The sequence below is a fragment of the Ochotona curzoniae genome, unplaced genomic scaffold, assembly GCF_017591425.1.
Source record: "Ochotona curzoniae isolate NIBS_2020 unplaced genomic scaffold, NIBS_Ocur_1.0 contig_523, whole genome shotgun sequence".
NCBI lineage: Eukaryota > Metazoa > Chordata > Mammalia > Lagomorpha > Ochotonidae > Ochotona > Ochotona curzoniae.
Genome location: NW_024466459.1, coordinates 7,436,350 through 7,451,332, shown reverse-complemented (window position 1 = coordinate 7,451,332; position 14,983 = coordinate 7,436,350). Strand labels below are relative to the sequence as shown.

The 14,983-nt window shown below is 52.0% G+C and overlaps 1 protein-coding gene across 3 annotated transcripts in view; it reads left to right on the top strand.

Moving 5' to 3' along the window:
* The first annotated feature begins 4,676 nt into the window (after positions 1-4,676).
* SLC39A11 (solute carrier family 39 member 11) overlaps positions 4,677-14,983 on the top strand; it is a 282,396-nt gene continuing 272,089 nt past the window's right edge. For 2 of the 3 annotated variants that reach the window (XM_040989575.1, XM_040989574.1), the window contains exons 1-3: positions 4,677-4,754; positions 9,152-9,270; positions 12,258-12,296. In XM_040989575.1, coding sequence (XP_040845509.1) covers positions 9,163-9,270; positions 12,258-12,296 — 147 coding nt within the window. In that variant the 5' untranslated portion in view covers positions 4,677-4,754; positions 9,152-9,162. Of the gene's footprint in view, positions 4,860-9,151; positions 9,271-12,257; positions 12,297-14,983 lie in introns of all 3 variants that reach the window. The other variant, XM_040989576.1, reaches the window with a different exon arrangement.

Here is a 14,983-nt window from a genome sequence, read left to right as displayed (position 1 = left end):
TCTGCTGCTTTCCCAGGCCACAAGCAGGGAGCTGGATGGGAAGTGGAGCAGCTGAGTCATGAACTGATGTCCACATGGGATGCTGGCTGTGAGGCAGGGGTTTAGCCACTAGGCTGTCAAGCTGGGCCCTTCCCCCTGTGTCTTAAAAATCAAAGATAAAGGTCTTGGCATTGTGGTCAATGGCTAAGTCCTTATCCTGCAAGTGCCAGGATCCCACATGGGCACTGGTTTGTATCCCGGCTGCTCCTCTTCGCTTCCTGCTCCTTGCTTATGGCCTGGGAAAGCAGTAGAGGATGTGCCAAAGGCTTGAGACCCTGCATCTGTGTGGAAGACGAGAATGAAGCTGCTTGCTCCTGGCTTCAGATCGCCTCAGCTCTGGTCATTTCAGCCATTTGGTGAGTGAACCAGCTAAAGGGAGATATCTCTTTCTGTCTCTCCTTTTCTCTGTCAATCTGACCCACCGCCCCTGGCATGGTAGCCTAGTGGCTAAAGTCCTTGCCTTGCATGTGCCAGGATCCTGTATGGATGCTGGTTCATATCCCGGCAGCTCCACTTCCCATCTAGTTCCTTGCTTGTGGCCTGGGAAAGCAGTCAAGAACAGTCCAAAGCCTTGGGACCCTGCACCTGCGTGGGAGACCTGTAGGAGGCTCCTGGCTTCAGATCAGCTTAGCTCTGGCTGTTGCAGCCACTTTGAGAGTGAATCAGCAGCTGAAAGATCTTTCTTTCTGTCTCTCCTTCTCTCTGTATATCTGACTTTCCAATAAAAATAGATAAATATTTAAAAAAATCAAGGCTACATAAGAAGTCCTTAAATTCATTAGAGTAAAGCCTTGCCTGGGGGTGTCCTCATCTTCCTAGTGATGGAAATGGCTGGAGAATGGATGTATTCATCTCCTAGGATTACTGTAGCAATATGCTGCACAATGCCATCCACTGGGTGGCCTAATGCCGCAGAAATGTATTCCCTCACAGATCTGGAGCGCAGAAGTCTGAATCCGTGTCAGCAGGGCCATATACCTCCTCAAAGGGGACCCAAGATTGGGGGGGGCATTCCTGTCTCCTGCAGCTTTAGGTCACTCCAAGCATTCCAAGCATTCCTTGGCTCCATTGCCCTGATAATCTGCTTCCATTTTCATGTGACCTCCTCGTTCCCGCTGCATGTCCCCTGTCTTCTTTCCTCCCTCTTTTACAAGGATCATGTGACTTAGGACTCAGGGCACATGTGGGTAACCCGCAATGATCTCCTCACAGGATCCTTAATCACTTCTGCAAAGACCTTTCTTTTTTTTAAAGATTTATTTATTTGTATTGGAAAGTCAGATATACGGAGAGGAGGAGAGACAGAGAGGAAGATGTTCCGTCCGATGGTTCACTCCCCAAGTGACCGCAACAGCTGGTGCTGCGCTGATCTGAAGCCAGGAGCCAGAAGCTCTTCCGGGTCTCCCATGTGGGTGCAGGGTCCCTAGGCTTTGGGCTGTCCTCAACTGCTTTCCCAGGCCACAAGCAGGGAGCTGGATGGGAAGCAGAGTCATTGGGATTAGAACTGGGGACTATATGGGATCCTGTCGAGTGCAAGGCAAGAACTTTAGCCACTATGCTATCGCGCTGGGCCCTGCAAAGACCTTTCTAAGGAATCAGGTTCCATTCACAGGCACCAGAGTTTGGAACTCGAGCCCTCCGTTTGGAGGTCACTGTTCCACCCACTGCCCAGGGCTTCTCAGATGTCCATGTTCATGTGTGGTTCTGGCCTGATGGGGGTCAAGGGACGGAGGGACTCCCACCTCTTGTCTGCAGTCCAGGAGCGCAGTTCTCACGCCCCTCATGTGGGGTCCTTTCTTCACCAGGCTCCAGGATTGGAGCTCTGGTCTCCTGAGTGGTGGTGGCAGCAAGAGCCCACCCTGTCCCTGGGAAGGGACACCCGTGCCCACCCCGCCCCTACAGTGGGCCCTCCCTGAGCTTCATGAAGCCGCAGGAGATGACTCCGTCCTGAGAGAGGAGTCGGTGTCTTGGATCCTTCCATCCTTTTCCATTCCCCGAGGCCTGTGAGGATACGCAGAAGCCCCGGAAGGACTGTGTTTCTCGAGTGTAACTTCACACTGCGCCACTCTGACCGGCTCCCATGTTCCACGTTAAGAACCTTTTCAGCATGAAATAATCAGAGAGACTCCTATAATTTTCCTTTTGAAATTATTTGGCTTCAAACTTATTTAATTTTCGATTGGTAGTGTTTTCTTGGCTGTCATTGTGCATTCGTCGGAATTCTCTCAAAGTGAGAAAAGCTAACCCTCAAATTGCTTCTTGAGTGATTAAATGTTTATGAATTCCAAAGTTGACAATTAACAAGATTCTAGAGGCATGAAATTAAACACTTATTAATTTAGGTTTCCACAGGCTTAAAAATATATATATTTTTTGAGCCAGCATCCATGGTTTTGAGTGGAGTGCTTGGAGACCCAGAGTTCAGAGTGTGGAGTCACCCCAGCTTGCATCCTGCCTAACCTCTCCCTCTCACAGGCGAAGTGGAACCTTCCCTTCCCCAAGCCCAGCCTCCCCCCATCAGGGTGTCTGGCTCCTTTCTCCAGACTGCTGGGGTTGCTGCTGGCTCCCTTCTGCAGGCTTGCTTGAGACTTCTTGCTCCAGCTCTGGTTCTGCATGCAGAACCTTCTACGTTAGAAATTCACCCTGTATGTTTTTGCTGAATTGTCGGCTTGGTTCCTACAGCCGCACATGGCAGCTTCCTTCGTCTGGTCCTTTTCCCTGCAGCTCCAGGGGCACAGCTGACCTCACGGGCAGGAGTGTGACCTGTACGGTCACAGGGCCTCTCAGAAGGGTCTGTGCTCGCTTTAACGCTCTGCTCTCACTGGCCCGAGATGCTTCATGAGTTGATTTTTAGACTTAGGTTTTTATCAGCCATGGAGCCTGCACGTGGGCAGAGGAAAGGTACAGAGGTCAGAAAAAGGCTTTCTGTTTCAGCAACTTTAATCATGATCCCCTCACCCCACCCTCATCCCCACAACTGCTCCTTGAGCAAGGAGTCTCCCAGTGCACCAGGTGGTTGGTCCTGTATGGTAATGGTGGTAGGTGAAGATTTGGAGTAGTCAATGAAATTGGAGAAGAGCATTGGCAAAATTACTTATTTCCAAGCAAAAGGAATTATGTGAGTGTCCCCTGGCTGCTGTGACAAATGGTAACAAATCCAGTAGCTTAAAACAAGAAAAGTGGGCTGGTATTGTCTTAAAGTGGGTCAAGCCATTGCTTGTGAAGCCAGCACCGTATATCCGGGACTGGTTTGAGTCCCAGCTGCTCTGCTTCCTCCCCTGCTTCCTGCTGACGTGCCTCGGACTCGGCAGCTGGTGACCCACAGTCTTGGCTCCTGCCGCCCATGCGAGAGGCCTGACAGAAGTCAACAGCCCTGCCCTGGCTGTTGGCAGCCACTTGAGGAATGGAGATGGGAAGGGCAGATGGAAGATCTTTCTCCCTCTCTCTCTCTTTGTCATTCTGCCTTTCGATGGAACAAAAGATGCATTTATAAAAAAGAAAAGAAAAAGATTCATCATCTTAGAATTCTGGAGGTCAGAAGTCCTAGAACCAAGATTTGTGGATTTCCTAGTTTCCTAGGGGTAGGGAAATTCCAAGCAATGGAGAGTGGGAGTCCTGTAATGGCTTTCTCACAGGCCTTCTGGCCTTACTAGATCTTGCTCTGAGGGGACAGAAGAGTAGGGGTGAGGTGAGGTGAGGGGCATTGCACCTGCTGGCCTGGTCTTCTGGCCTGCAGAAGTCCTTGGTGGTGGTGGTGGGGGGGGGTTGGAGGTCACAGTCCCAGGAATGGCTGTCAGTGTCCCGGGGCAGATGAGTCTTGTTCTGTGGGAGTGCTTTGATCCGTGGTCACTGTGGCCACGCACTCTTTTTCTGCCTAGAGTTGCCAAATACAATACAGGACACGCAGCTCGGTTTGAATTGTGGATGGCCAGTGACCCTATCTTTAGCACAGGTGTGTCCAGATATCTTGCACAGGATGTCCTTATAAAGAACTTGTTTGAAATTCCCATTTAACCAGGCATCACCCATCCTCTTTTTTATTTGCTTGTCCGGTATTTCGGGGCTACATCTAGCAGCCTACCCTCTCTGGTCTTTTCACAGGGCCCAGGGAGGGGCACGTCGCCCTTGACCGGCTCTCAAAGGGTGGCTCCCATAGAAACAGCACTTGGCAGCCACAGATCTTGGCCAGGGTGGGAAGGACAGAGCCAGCCAGGACTTCCGCGAGGGAGGGGCAGGGTGCAGCGCCCTGCGTTTGAGAAGTTGCTAGGGGATTCTGATGGGAGTTTCCGTTTGAGGGTCACTCACCTAAGATAATGGACGCTGGAGATATCGCCTAGTGTCCCTGTCCCCTCTCCCCCAATGGCTTCCCCGGCTGCCGGCTCAGGGCTTGCTTTGGAACCAGCTGCCAAGGGCGTAGAAACACCAGTTACCAAGCAGGTTTCAGAGTGGCTCTCTCCCCGCCCATCGCCGCGGACCGCCCAGTTCTGCGCCGCAGGCCTCGGGGCTGCCCGCCCGGCTCCGCTCCCGAGCCTGCAAGCAGGCTGTGAACCAGAGAATTTTCTTCTCCGGGCGGGATTCGCGGGCGACGGCGGGCGGGGCGGCCGAGGGCCACGTGTGCCGGGAGGGAAGCAGGAAGTGACAGCGGCCGTGGAGCCGGCCTGCGAGCGGCGGCCAGGGCTGATGGAAGTGGAGTGGGGGCTGGACAGGGCACCCTAGTGAGTCGGCTTTTGTCTCCTTCGGTGCCTGGGGTTGGGCTGGAGGCCCCGGGGGCCGGGGCCCTTAGGGTTTGGAAAGGCAGCTACCTGGAGCTTGGGAAGGGGGTTCCTCTGGGTGAGCAGGGTCTGGGGCGTTGGCAGGTGGCAGGGCGGTCGGGGGCGACTGTCGGGAGCTCGGCTCTGCCCCTCTCCAGGGTGAGCTGGAGGCCGGTGACGTTGTTCCTTTCACAGCCGGAGGCCGGCTGGGAGCCCCTTCATTCATCACCTCCCGGTGGATGTGGGGGCGTCCCGGGAACCCTGGGAGCTGAGATAGCCGCTCCTGGGGCCCCTCCCACTCATTCTTGAACTTGGCTGGGCACCTGCTCTGGTCTGCCTGTGGTCCTGCATCTTTAACCCATTCCTAGATCAGTTGGGTTGAGCACTGTGAACAGGGAGTGGTTAGGAAACTTTACCAGCCGGTCAAGTGTGTGCAGACCTGGTGGTCCCCCACGCTGCATGCCAGCGTGTGCAGCTTCGCCCAGGCGGCCCCAGTGCCACATCTACTTCTCCAGAATCTTGAAGCTGCCACGTGGAAGTGGAGCAGCAGGTTTAAAAGGGGGAGGGAAAAGCAAACAAACCAACCCCACGGAGAGCAGTCTGAGGCATCTGGGAAACGGCCATAGTAGTCTGCTGTAGGCTTAGACCATGCCAATGTGGTGCTGCCTGGGCATCCTGGCAGGTGGGCTGCAGGGAGGGGTGATGCTCTGGGCTGCTAACCCATCAAGGTTTATGGTGCCAGCCAGCTCGCAAGCTATCTGGGCCCCTCTGTGTAAGCTGCTTTTGGAGGTGTTGTGGCTGGCCCCCCCTCTTGGTCCTAGGTCTGCCTGCTAGAGGAAGTACCTGTTCTCTCAGGCCTTCCAGAAAACCCAGAACTCTGCCTGTCCTGGCTTGTCAGTTTCCCCCAGGGCAGGAGACCTCACTGTGCTAAGCTCTGGATGTTCTAGTTTTAGTTCAGTGCTTTCCACACTTGACTGTGTACAAGAAGTACAAGTGGTATTTGGTAACACGTCAAAGATGGTTTAGCAAGCCTGAGGTGGCACTTGGTGTTCCGCACTTCCAGTTACTTCCCAAGAAATTAACCGTCCCTTGGTCCTTGGACCACCCTACGATTAGTGAACCTTTATTTAATTTTTTTTTTAGATAAAAAAATAACTAATTGGAATGTAGAATTACAGAGGACAGGAGGGAGAGAGGGCAGGGAGAGGGGAAGAGAGCTCTTCCATCTGCTGGTTTGTTCCCTGGATGGCCAGCACTGGTCCAGGCTGAAGCTGGGGTCTGGAACTCCATCTGGTGGAGTGGGTACAGGAGCCCAAGAACTCAGGCCATTTTCCACTGCTTCCCAAGGCACGTGAGCAGGGAGCTGGATGGGAAGCGGAGCAGCTGGGAACTCAAGCTCGTGTCCACGTGGGCTGCTGGTGTCACGGGTGCCCCTGAGGAGTGGAGATTTAAAGCAGTAATGGGAGTACCTCCTGGCAGGGGTGCTGGTCTTGCAGTGCACATACGTGCTGCTCTTCTTGGGGTAGGAAGGATGGTGGCCTTACTCTTGCTCCATGGCATTCATCTCAGGTATTAGTGGGGAGTGTTAGGTTTGAAGGCGACTGGGAGTAAGAGAGACAGTTCAAGGCAAATGGTTTTATTACTTGGGGGAGAGGGTCTGATGGACTGTTTCTGGTGGGAGATGGCCTGGGACCACTTCGCATGGCAGGGTGACTGTGTACGGAAATGGCAGCCCAGGGTATACAGCACTGGGCTTTTATACATTTTAGGCGTGGGGGATGGGAGAGGGCGACAGTTCCTAGTGACACAGGGTGCTCCTCATGGCAGGTGCTGACCTTCTGTGCAGACACAAGGACAGGGTGATTCAGCATTTCAAACATTTCTGGATGGGTGTGACGCACTTCCTGTCCCACTAACTACTTGTTGCCCCAGCCTACCAACTCCACGTTCACGTTGACTTTGTGGTGAATGGAAGATGTTTGCTGTCAGCTGTAGTTGTCAAAAGACACATTCAAATACTGCAAAGTCTTTTGTGACAGCCTGACTTGACAATAACAGCCAGGTGGGATGTCTGTTTGCAGGTGATTGTTGTAATGATCTCGATGTCCTGGTTTAAAAACAAACACAAACCACTCCTTGCTGGGGGACCGAACAGTAGGATCGACGTAAAGGGTGATTTTCCCCCCCAGAAATGTTTTCATTTTCATTGAATTAGTCACCATCTGAATCCTGTTAGGTGATGGGAACCAGTCTGAATCAATCCATAGTTATGTCGGATGTTCTTTTTAAAATGTTTAAAAAGATTTATTTATTTGAAAGACAGAGCGTGAGGGATACCCCGTCTGCTAATTCACTCTTCATGGCTGCAATGACAAACCAGACCAAAGCCAGGAGCTTATTTCTGGGTCTTCCATGTGGATACAGGGGGCACTTTCTGTTGCTTTTCCAGCCATGTTATCAGGGAACTTGGTCCAAAGTGGAGAAACTGGGACTTGAATTGCTGCCTGTATGAGATACCCACACTGCAGGTGGCAGCTTTACGTGCTATGCCACAGTGCCAGCCTTCTTAAATTTCTGTTAACTGTATTTGGATGGCAAGTTGAGAGAGAGAATGAATCTTCCATTTGGTTTACTGGCCAAATGGCTGCAATGGCTGGGGGTGGATCAGGCCAAAGCCAGGAATCTGATCTGTATGTGGGTCTCCCACACAGGTGGCAGGGGCCCAAGTATCTGGGCCATCTTCTGCTCCTTTCCTGGATACATTGGTTGGGAGTTGGATTGGAAGGGGAGCAGCTGGGACTTGAGCTCATGCTCCCATGGGATGCCGATAGTGGCTTAACATACTGTACCATAACGCTCACCCCCCCCCATCTCTGGTGTTCTGACCCAAGGATGGGCCAGGGCTCATTTGGGCTTACTGGGGGCTCACCTGTGTTTGTATGGGCCAGCAGTGTTTCTCACATTTGAACTTAGTTATGTTGCTGAGTCCCTTGGCATAACATCTGCTGCAGTAATTTCCTTCGGGGGAAATGGGGGCAGCATCTTGATCTGCAGGTCTAGGGCTGTTGGCTCCTGCGCACCGAGGCCTGGCAGGCCTGTGAGCCCAGAGGGGTAGTGTCTGTCCCGCGGGTGCTGCCAGGCCTACAGTGAGCTGAATGAGCCCTTTGAGGCCAGGTGCTGAGCCCCAGGGTCTGTGCCCCACTGTGCTTTTTACCACATGGGTTTCTGTGCCTTGTAAATTTCCACAGGGAGACACCAGGTGCCCTGTCACTCCAGAGCTAGAACTTTAAATGTGTTGAAGGCTGGAAGAAATTTTCTGGGCCCACATGGAGGAATGGCACTTCACTTTCTTGTCCTGGTGGGTGGGCGATGGTCTCACTTCCATGTTCTGCCTTGGCTGGGAAAAATACCATTCCTGGACTTGTTGGTTGGTCCTTGCTGATGGCCCAGTCCAGGTAAGCAGGTTTTTTTTCAATCTAGTAAATATTTTCTCAGGTGCCCTGGTTTTCAGGGCTGCCGAATGGGAAAACGTGCTGGCCCTGACTCAGGCAGCTAGGGCTTTAAAGGATGCAGAAGGTGAAGCCGCACACAGAGAACCCCAAAGGTGTGCAATCAGCTGGGGTCTGGGGGGATCAGGAAAGCCAGCCTCCTGAAGCTGGCGTCTGGTGGACCACAGGGCCCTGGCGCCTGGAGAGTCAGAAGGAAAGTGTTCTAGGAGGGACCGTCTGGGCATTGTGGGAGGTGGAGAACTCAGTGCCCGGACAGGGCAGGCACAAGGGAGGCAGTGACTTGAAGACTCAGTGGAAGAATTGAGGTCAGTTGGTGGGGCTTACCCTTTGGCCAGCCAGGAGCTGCTGCAAGTGTGATGGGATGTGTGATAGAAAGGTTTGAAGAGGGACCCGCCTGTTGTTCGAGGAGTCTGGGTGTGAAGGACGGAGTGGGGTGGGGTGGGAGGCGTGTAGAAGAGGCAGAGTACGCAGCGAAGCCTGGCAGGCACCTTCACCTAGGCTGCACTCCTTCCCCGCTGCCAATCTGTGCGTCTTCTCTTTGGCATGACTGTTCCATCTTGCAGCCCCTTGCATGGGTTCTCCCCGCCCCCCGTGCTGTCTCTCCAGGCGTCTTTTTAGAGTTAGATGTTTTTCAAAGCCTCAGGAGTCTGCACCAGAGAGGTCCAGCTTGTGTGCTTGACCATGGTGGCATGCTGGCGTGGTGAGGTAAGATGGTGCGTGCCGCCAAGCCAGACGGAGGTCGGCTGAGGATGGAGGCCAGCTCAGGCAGGCGCGTTTGGATGGAGGACATGTGTGAGCTGAGCTGCTGAGAGAGACCCTTGGCAGCTGACCCTCTCTCTCCTCTGCCCACAGCTGTACCCAGCATGCTCCACGGCCACAACCCCGTGTTCCAGGCCTTGCTGGGCACCTTCTTCACCTGGGGGATGACGGCGGCAGGGTCAGCTCTTGTGTTCGTGTTCTCTAGTGGACAGGTGAGTTGCCTCACTCCAGTTCTAGAACATTGTGGGGACTTCATGGGGCAGGCACTCTAATGCTCCTGGCCACACCTCCGGGCTGGGGGCTGGGCTGAGGTTGTTGGCTGGCCGCTTACGTGGGCCCCACATCTCCCTGCTGGGCTGGTAGAACAGGTGTCTGCTCACTGCAGGGAGGTGTATGTGTGATGCTGTCTCCATTGATGACTGACAACTTGGCCAGGAGGGAAAAAGAATGCTAAGCCTGCTGGCCTGCCTTCTTTTGCCCCATTGCCGGATGTCTGCTTTTCACCTGGTTTCTTGCAAATGTGGGTGGTCCTATGCATGGCTGAACGAACATGGAAGTTTCAGAGGTAGCTGCCTTCCCCTTGAGTTCAGTTTGTTGGTTGGTGAGGTGAGGAAGGGAGATCAGTTCTCTTCCTCTTTGATCCCACCTCCCGGACTTTTTACTCCCTCTGCCTTGGAATGAGTAGACAAATAGACACACTGTCCTGTTCCCTTGTGGACCCCCATGCATTTTCCATGAAGCCACTCATCCATAGCACCCTCACTCACTCACACGCCCCCTGCATACCAGCCTACACTGCTCTGCACCCCTGTGGCCCACCCGGTGACTCCACACCCCTCTCACACACCGCACCCCTGCATGACCCACACGCATGTCTGTATGCTGAAACTCTCCTGTAGTCCTGAGTTCCTTCAGTCTGCAGGCTGAGTGCCATCCGTGGGACGGAGGCACAGTCCTCGTGTTGTTTAGCCCTGTAACTATAGAAACCGTAAGAATGGCCCACGGGGAAGGGACTGAAGATCTGTTTCAACACGTCCTGAGATGTCTCTGGACATGCAACCACGTCTAGAAAGTTGGCAGGGCAGGTGCTGTCGTGTTAGAGGCAGCTCTGAGGGGGCGATTTCAGTGTTTAGGCCCCTGCCTCCCACGCTGCTCTGTCCCCTCTGTCCCCTCCCTCCTTGGGGAGTTTCAGAGCCAGCTTGTCTGCTGGGAGTACACAGCCTGGAGTGACTGGTTCCTGGGCATCTGGGCCTACAGGACAGTTAGAGGAGTTGCATTCATAGAGATGGAGCGGGGCAGGAGAGGAGTGAGAAAGCTGCTGTGGAATGGGTGTAAGTTTCAGTTGTGCAACATGTGTGACGTGAACAGAGTCCGTGAAGGGCAGCTTTGCTGCAGTGCTCCAGGCTGCACGGTGTGTGAGAATGTCATGTTCGCGGACGGCTGAACAATAGCCCATTGTGTACACACACGTACCACGTGGGTTTATCTGTTCATCTCTCCGAGGCCACCGACAATCTGGTTACTGAAGTGCTAGGTGCGTGTAGGGAAGTATGTGTTTTAGGAGCGTAAGCTTTGATCATTTCTCACCAGTACCCATGAGGGTTGTGCCCAGCTCAGGAGACAATCTGGCAGCTCCTCCTGGTATCGATCTTGAACCTCACCCTGCACTCCGAGGATGTCTCCCTTCTCTCTCCACCGGCACATTTATGTCCGTTAGTGAGATGGAGGGAACTTGGAGGAGGTGTCGTTCTGTGTCTGGCTGACGTCACCCTGTCCATTTTCCTGTTTATCCTATGCCCCTGCTTGCAGGGAGAGGGTGTGTGCTCATGTTATGTATGCCATTTTTTTCATATGACTATTTCTTTTCATAAGTTTAGTTTTACTCATCTGAAAGAGCAAAAGTGAGAGTGAGAATGAGAGCAAGAGAAAGAGTGAGTGAGAGAGAGGCAGAGCGAGCACGTGGGTGAGAGAGGGACTCTTCCATATGCTAGCACTTCTAAAGGCCAGGCTGGACTGGAGCCAGGGGTCTGGAACTCCATCTTGGTCTCCCACGTGGGGGCAGGGATACTTGAAGCACCGTCACCCTGGCCGGCAAGGGTCCATTAGCAGGAACCTGGAAGCTGGATTGGAAAGAGGAGCTAAGCCTTGCCTTGGGCCCTGATGTGGTGGCTCAGTGAGATAATCCTCCTCTAGTTCACATCCCAGCTGTTCCACTTCCCATCCAGCTCCCTGCCTGTGGCCTGGGAAAGCAGTCGAGGACGGCCCAAAGCCTTGGCACCCTGCACCCATGTGGGAGACCCAGAAGAGTCTCCTTGCTGCTGGCTGCAGGCTTCAGATTGGCTCAGCTCTGGCTATTGTGGCTGTTTGGGGAGTGAACCAGAAGGTTAAAGATCTTTTCTCTGCCTCTTTTTCTCTCTGTAAATCTACCTTTCCAATAAAAGTAAATAAATCTTTTTTAAAAAATCCACACACACACACACACACATGACTTCTACTGGCACTCTGATTTTGGATGTGGGCCTCCCCAGAGGTGGCTTAACCCACTATACTACAACACAGACTTGTTGTGGCCTGTGACTTGATGATGTTAGGATATCCATTCTGAAAGCTCATTTTAGACTGGCTACTTTCCTCAAGTATGTACTTTTCTTTGCAGTAAATCTTATTCCCTCTACTCTTTGAAAAAAAAAAAAGTCCATTCTAGTATCGGTGAGCATTTGGGCTCTCATAAGAGTGATGCTGTGCACACTTTTGTGTGTGGGCTTGGTGAACGTGCATCGTGGTACCCAAGAATGGCATGGGCTGTGGTCACGGCTCATTGGTGCCATCAGAAGTTCTTCAAGGTGATTGTGCCAGTTTGCAGCCACACCTGTGTGAGGGTCTGGGTTGTTCCCCAAGCTGCCTGCCAGCACTGGGTGATTCCCCCCATATGCTGGAAGAGACCACTGCCTCCTAGAGGTGTATAACCATCATGCCCAGGGAGCGAGAGCTGATTCAGAGAAAGCCCACAGGCCAGTGCAGACCTAGCACATGGAAGTTTAACAAAGAAGACTCCTCTGGTTTGGGCCCCATTTAAACACTCAGGGTGCGTGTGCTCCATGCGTGCGCTGTGTACTGTGACTCTCTTGGGGCCTCCTGGTCCCAGGAAGCCTTACCTTGTTACCCCTTAGCAACTGAAGCATCTCCATTTTATTTCCAGAGACGGATCCTGGATGGGAGCCTTGGCTTTGCGGCAGGGGTAAGTAGCACGGAGCGTGAGAAATGTCCACAGAGACACGTTGGTTGTGACATTTCTCTGCAGCGCCCTGCCCTATCTCTATTCACGTGGTCTGGATGCATGCTGTGTGGCCTCTGGAGTGGGAGGCCCTAGCCTTGCTTGGGACCATGTCTGTTTCCTTACTTGCTGAAGGCCCCTGCTTAGCTCGGATGGCAGTGACCGCTGCTGCGGGACTCATGAAGTAAGATGCTTGGGAAAGGCTGAGCACACGTGGGCCTGGCCTGATACATGGTTAACCTGGATCTTTCTTCTCTTTCTTCTTCCACTTTCTTCCTTCCCTTTAAAAGGATTTAAAAAAAAAGATTTATTTATTTTATATTGCAAAATCAGATATACAGAGAGGAGGAGAGAGAGAGGAAGATCTTCTGTCCGATTATTCACTCCCCAAATGGCCACAATGGCCGGTGCTGTGCCAATCCGAAGCCAAGAGCCAGGAACTTCTTCCAGGTCTCCCACACGGGTGCAGAGTTCCAAGGCTTTGGGCCATCCTCGACTGCTTTCCCAGGCCACAAGCAGGGAGCCGGATGGGAAGTAGAGATGTTGGGATTAGAACCGGTGCCCATATGGGATCCCGGCGTGTTCCAGGCGAGGACTTTAGCTGCTAGGCCACCGTGCTGGGCCCTAAAAGGATTTTTAATATAAGCATTTTTAAGTAAGCATTGCTGGTACCTATTATCCAACTGCAATCAATGAATATTTATTTATCTGAAGGATAGAGGCAGAGAAAGAGATTGAGAGAGAGGTCTTCCATTCAGTGCTTTACTCCCCAGATGCCCTAAACAGATGCGTTAGGGCCAGGCTGAAGGCAGGATTCTGGAACTCGGTCCAGGTCTCTCACATGTGTGGCAGCATCCTAGGTGTGTGAGCTCTCATCTGGTGCCCTGCAGGCTGCGTGCTGGTGGGAAGCTGGATTGGAAGTGGAGGTGAGATCGTGGCCCAGCCACTCTGATGTGGACTGTGGCTATCCCAAGTGACATCTCACCCATCTCGCCAAATAGCTGCTCAGCCAGTATCCTTCATCCTTGGCGTTTTCCTAACTTTGTTTCATTTGTCTTCCAGTCTTCATGGGGGATTAGATTATAAAAGCAAATCCTAGATATCATGTTATGTTACCAGTAAATTTATTATACATCCTCAATGAAATGACTTTAAAAGAAAAAAAGATTCTGTTTTTAGGCACGGTGTGGAAGCCTAGATGGTGGCTGAAATCCTTGCCTTGTTTGCTCTGGGATCCCATATGGGAGCTAGTTCATATCTTGGCTGCTCCACTTCCTTTCCAGTTCCCTGCTTGTAGCCTGGGAGGGCAGTTGAGGACAGCCCAAAGCCTTGGGACTCTGCACCCACATGGGAGACCTGGAAGAAGCTCCAGGCTCCTGGCTTCGGCTCAGCTCAGCTCCAGTCATTGCAGCCACTTGGGCAGTGAAACAGCAGGTGGACGATCTTTCTGTCTCTCTTCTCTCTTTGTAAATGTGACTTTCTAATAAAGAAATATAAATCTTAAAAATAGACTATTTTTGGGCCTGGCGCGATGGCGCAGTGGTTAAGGTCCTCGCCTTGCACGCCCGGGATCCCATATGGGCGCCGGTTCTAATCTTGGCGGCCCCGCTTCCCATCCAGCTCCCTGTCTGTAGCCTGGGAAAGCAGTCGAGGATGGCACAAAGCTTTGGGACCCTGCACCCGCGCGGGAGACCTGGAAGAGGCTCCTGGCTCCTGGCTTCAGATTGGCGCAGCACCGGCCATTGCCCTCACTTGGGGAGTGAATAATTGGACGGAGATCTTCCTCTCTGTCTCTCCTCTCTATATATCCGCCTTTCCAATAAAAATAAAATAAATCTTTTAAAAAAATAGTCTATTTTTAAAAATTTGTTTGAAAGACAGAATTAAAGAGAGAGGAGGAAAGACAGAGAGAATATTCCATCCACTGGTTCACACCCTGGATGACTGCAGTGGCTAGGGTTGGGCCAGGACGAAGCCAGGAACCCAGAGCATCTTCTGGGTCTCTCATATGGGTGCAGGAGCCCAAAGGCTTGATCCATCCTCTGCCACTTTCCCAGGTACATTAGCAGGGAACTGGATGGGAAATGGAGCATCTGGCTTGAACCAGTGCCTCCATAGGATGCTGCATTGCAGGTGGAAACTGAATGTGCCATACCACAACGGTGGCCTCCAGAAAGACTTTTTAAAAATAACAACATAATTATGTTGTTATCATACCTAACAAAATTAATGTAATTCCTTACTATAATCTAACATTCAATATATACTTGAATTTTCTCTGTATTTTCAGTACATAGTTTTGCTAGAATCAAAATCCAGACAAGATTTTCATGCTGAGTCTGTTCGTTTTCTTTTCAGTTTATTTTATTCTTCAACAATCTGATTGTTTTTTCACACTGACAGTTTGCTGTAGGAATACAGTCACTTGTGTCTAGAATGTTCCATATTCTGAATTTGGCTGATTGCTTTGTGTGGTGTTGTTTAACTTGTTTCACAGTCCCCTGTATCTCCTGTTTGCTCTAGTCCTGGTTCATTCCATTTTCTGTTTTCAGGCATGAATGCATCATGATGATGCAACTTATAACAATTTTAAAAAAAGATTTATTTGAATTGTGCACCATGGGCCCAGCCCAGCCTGGGCTGCCCACACA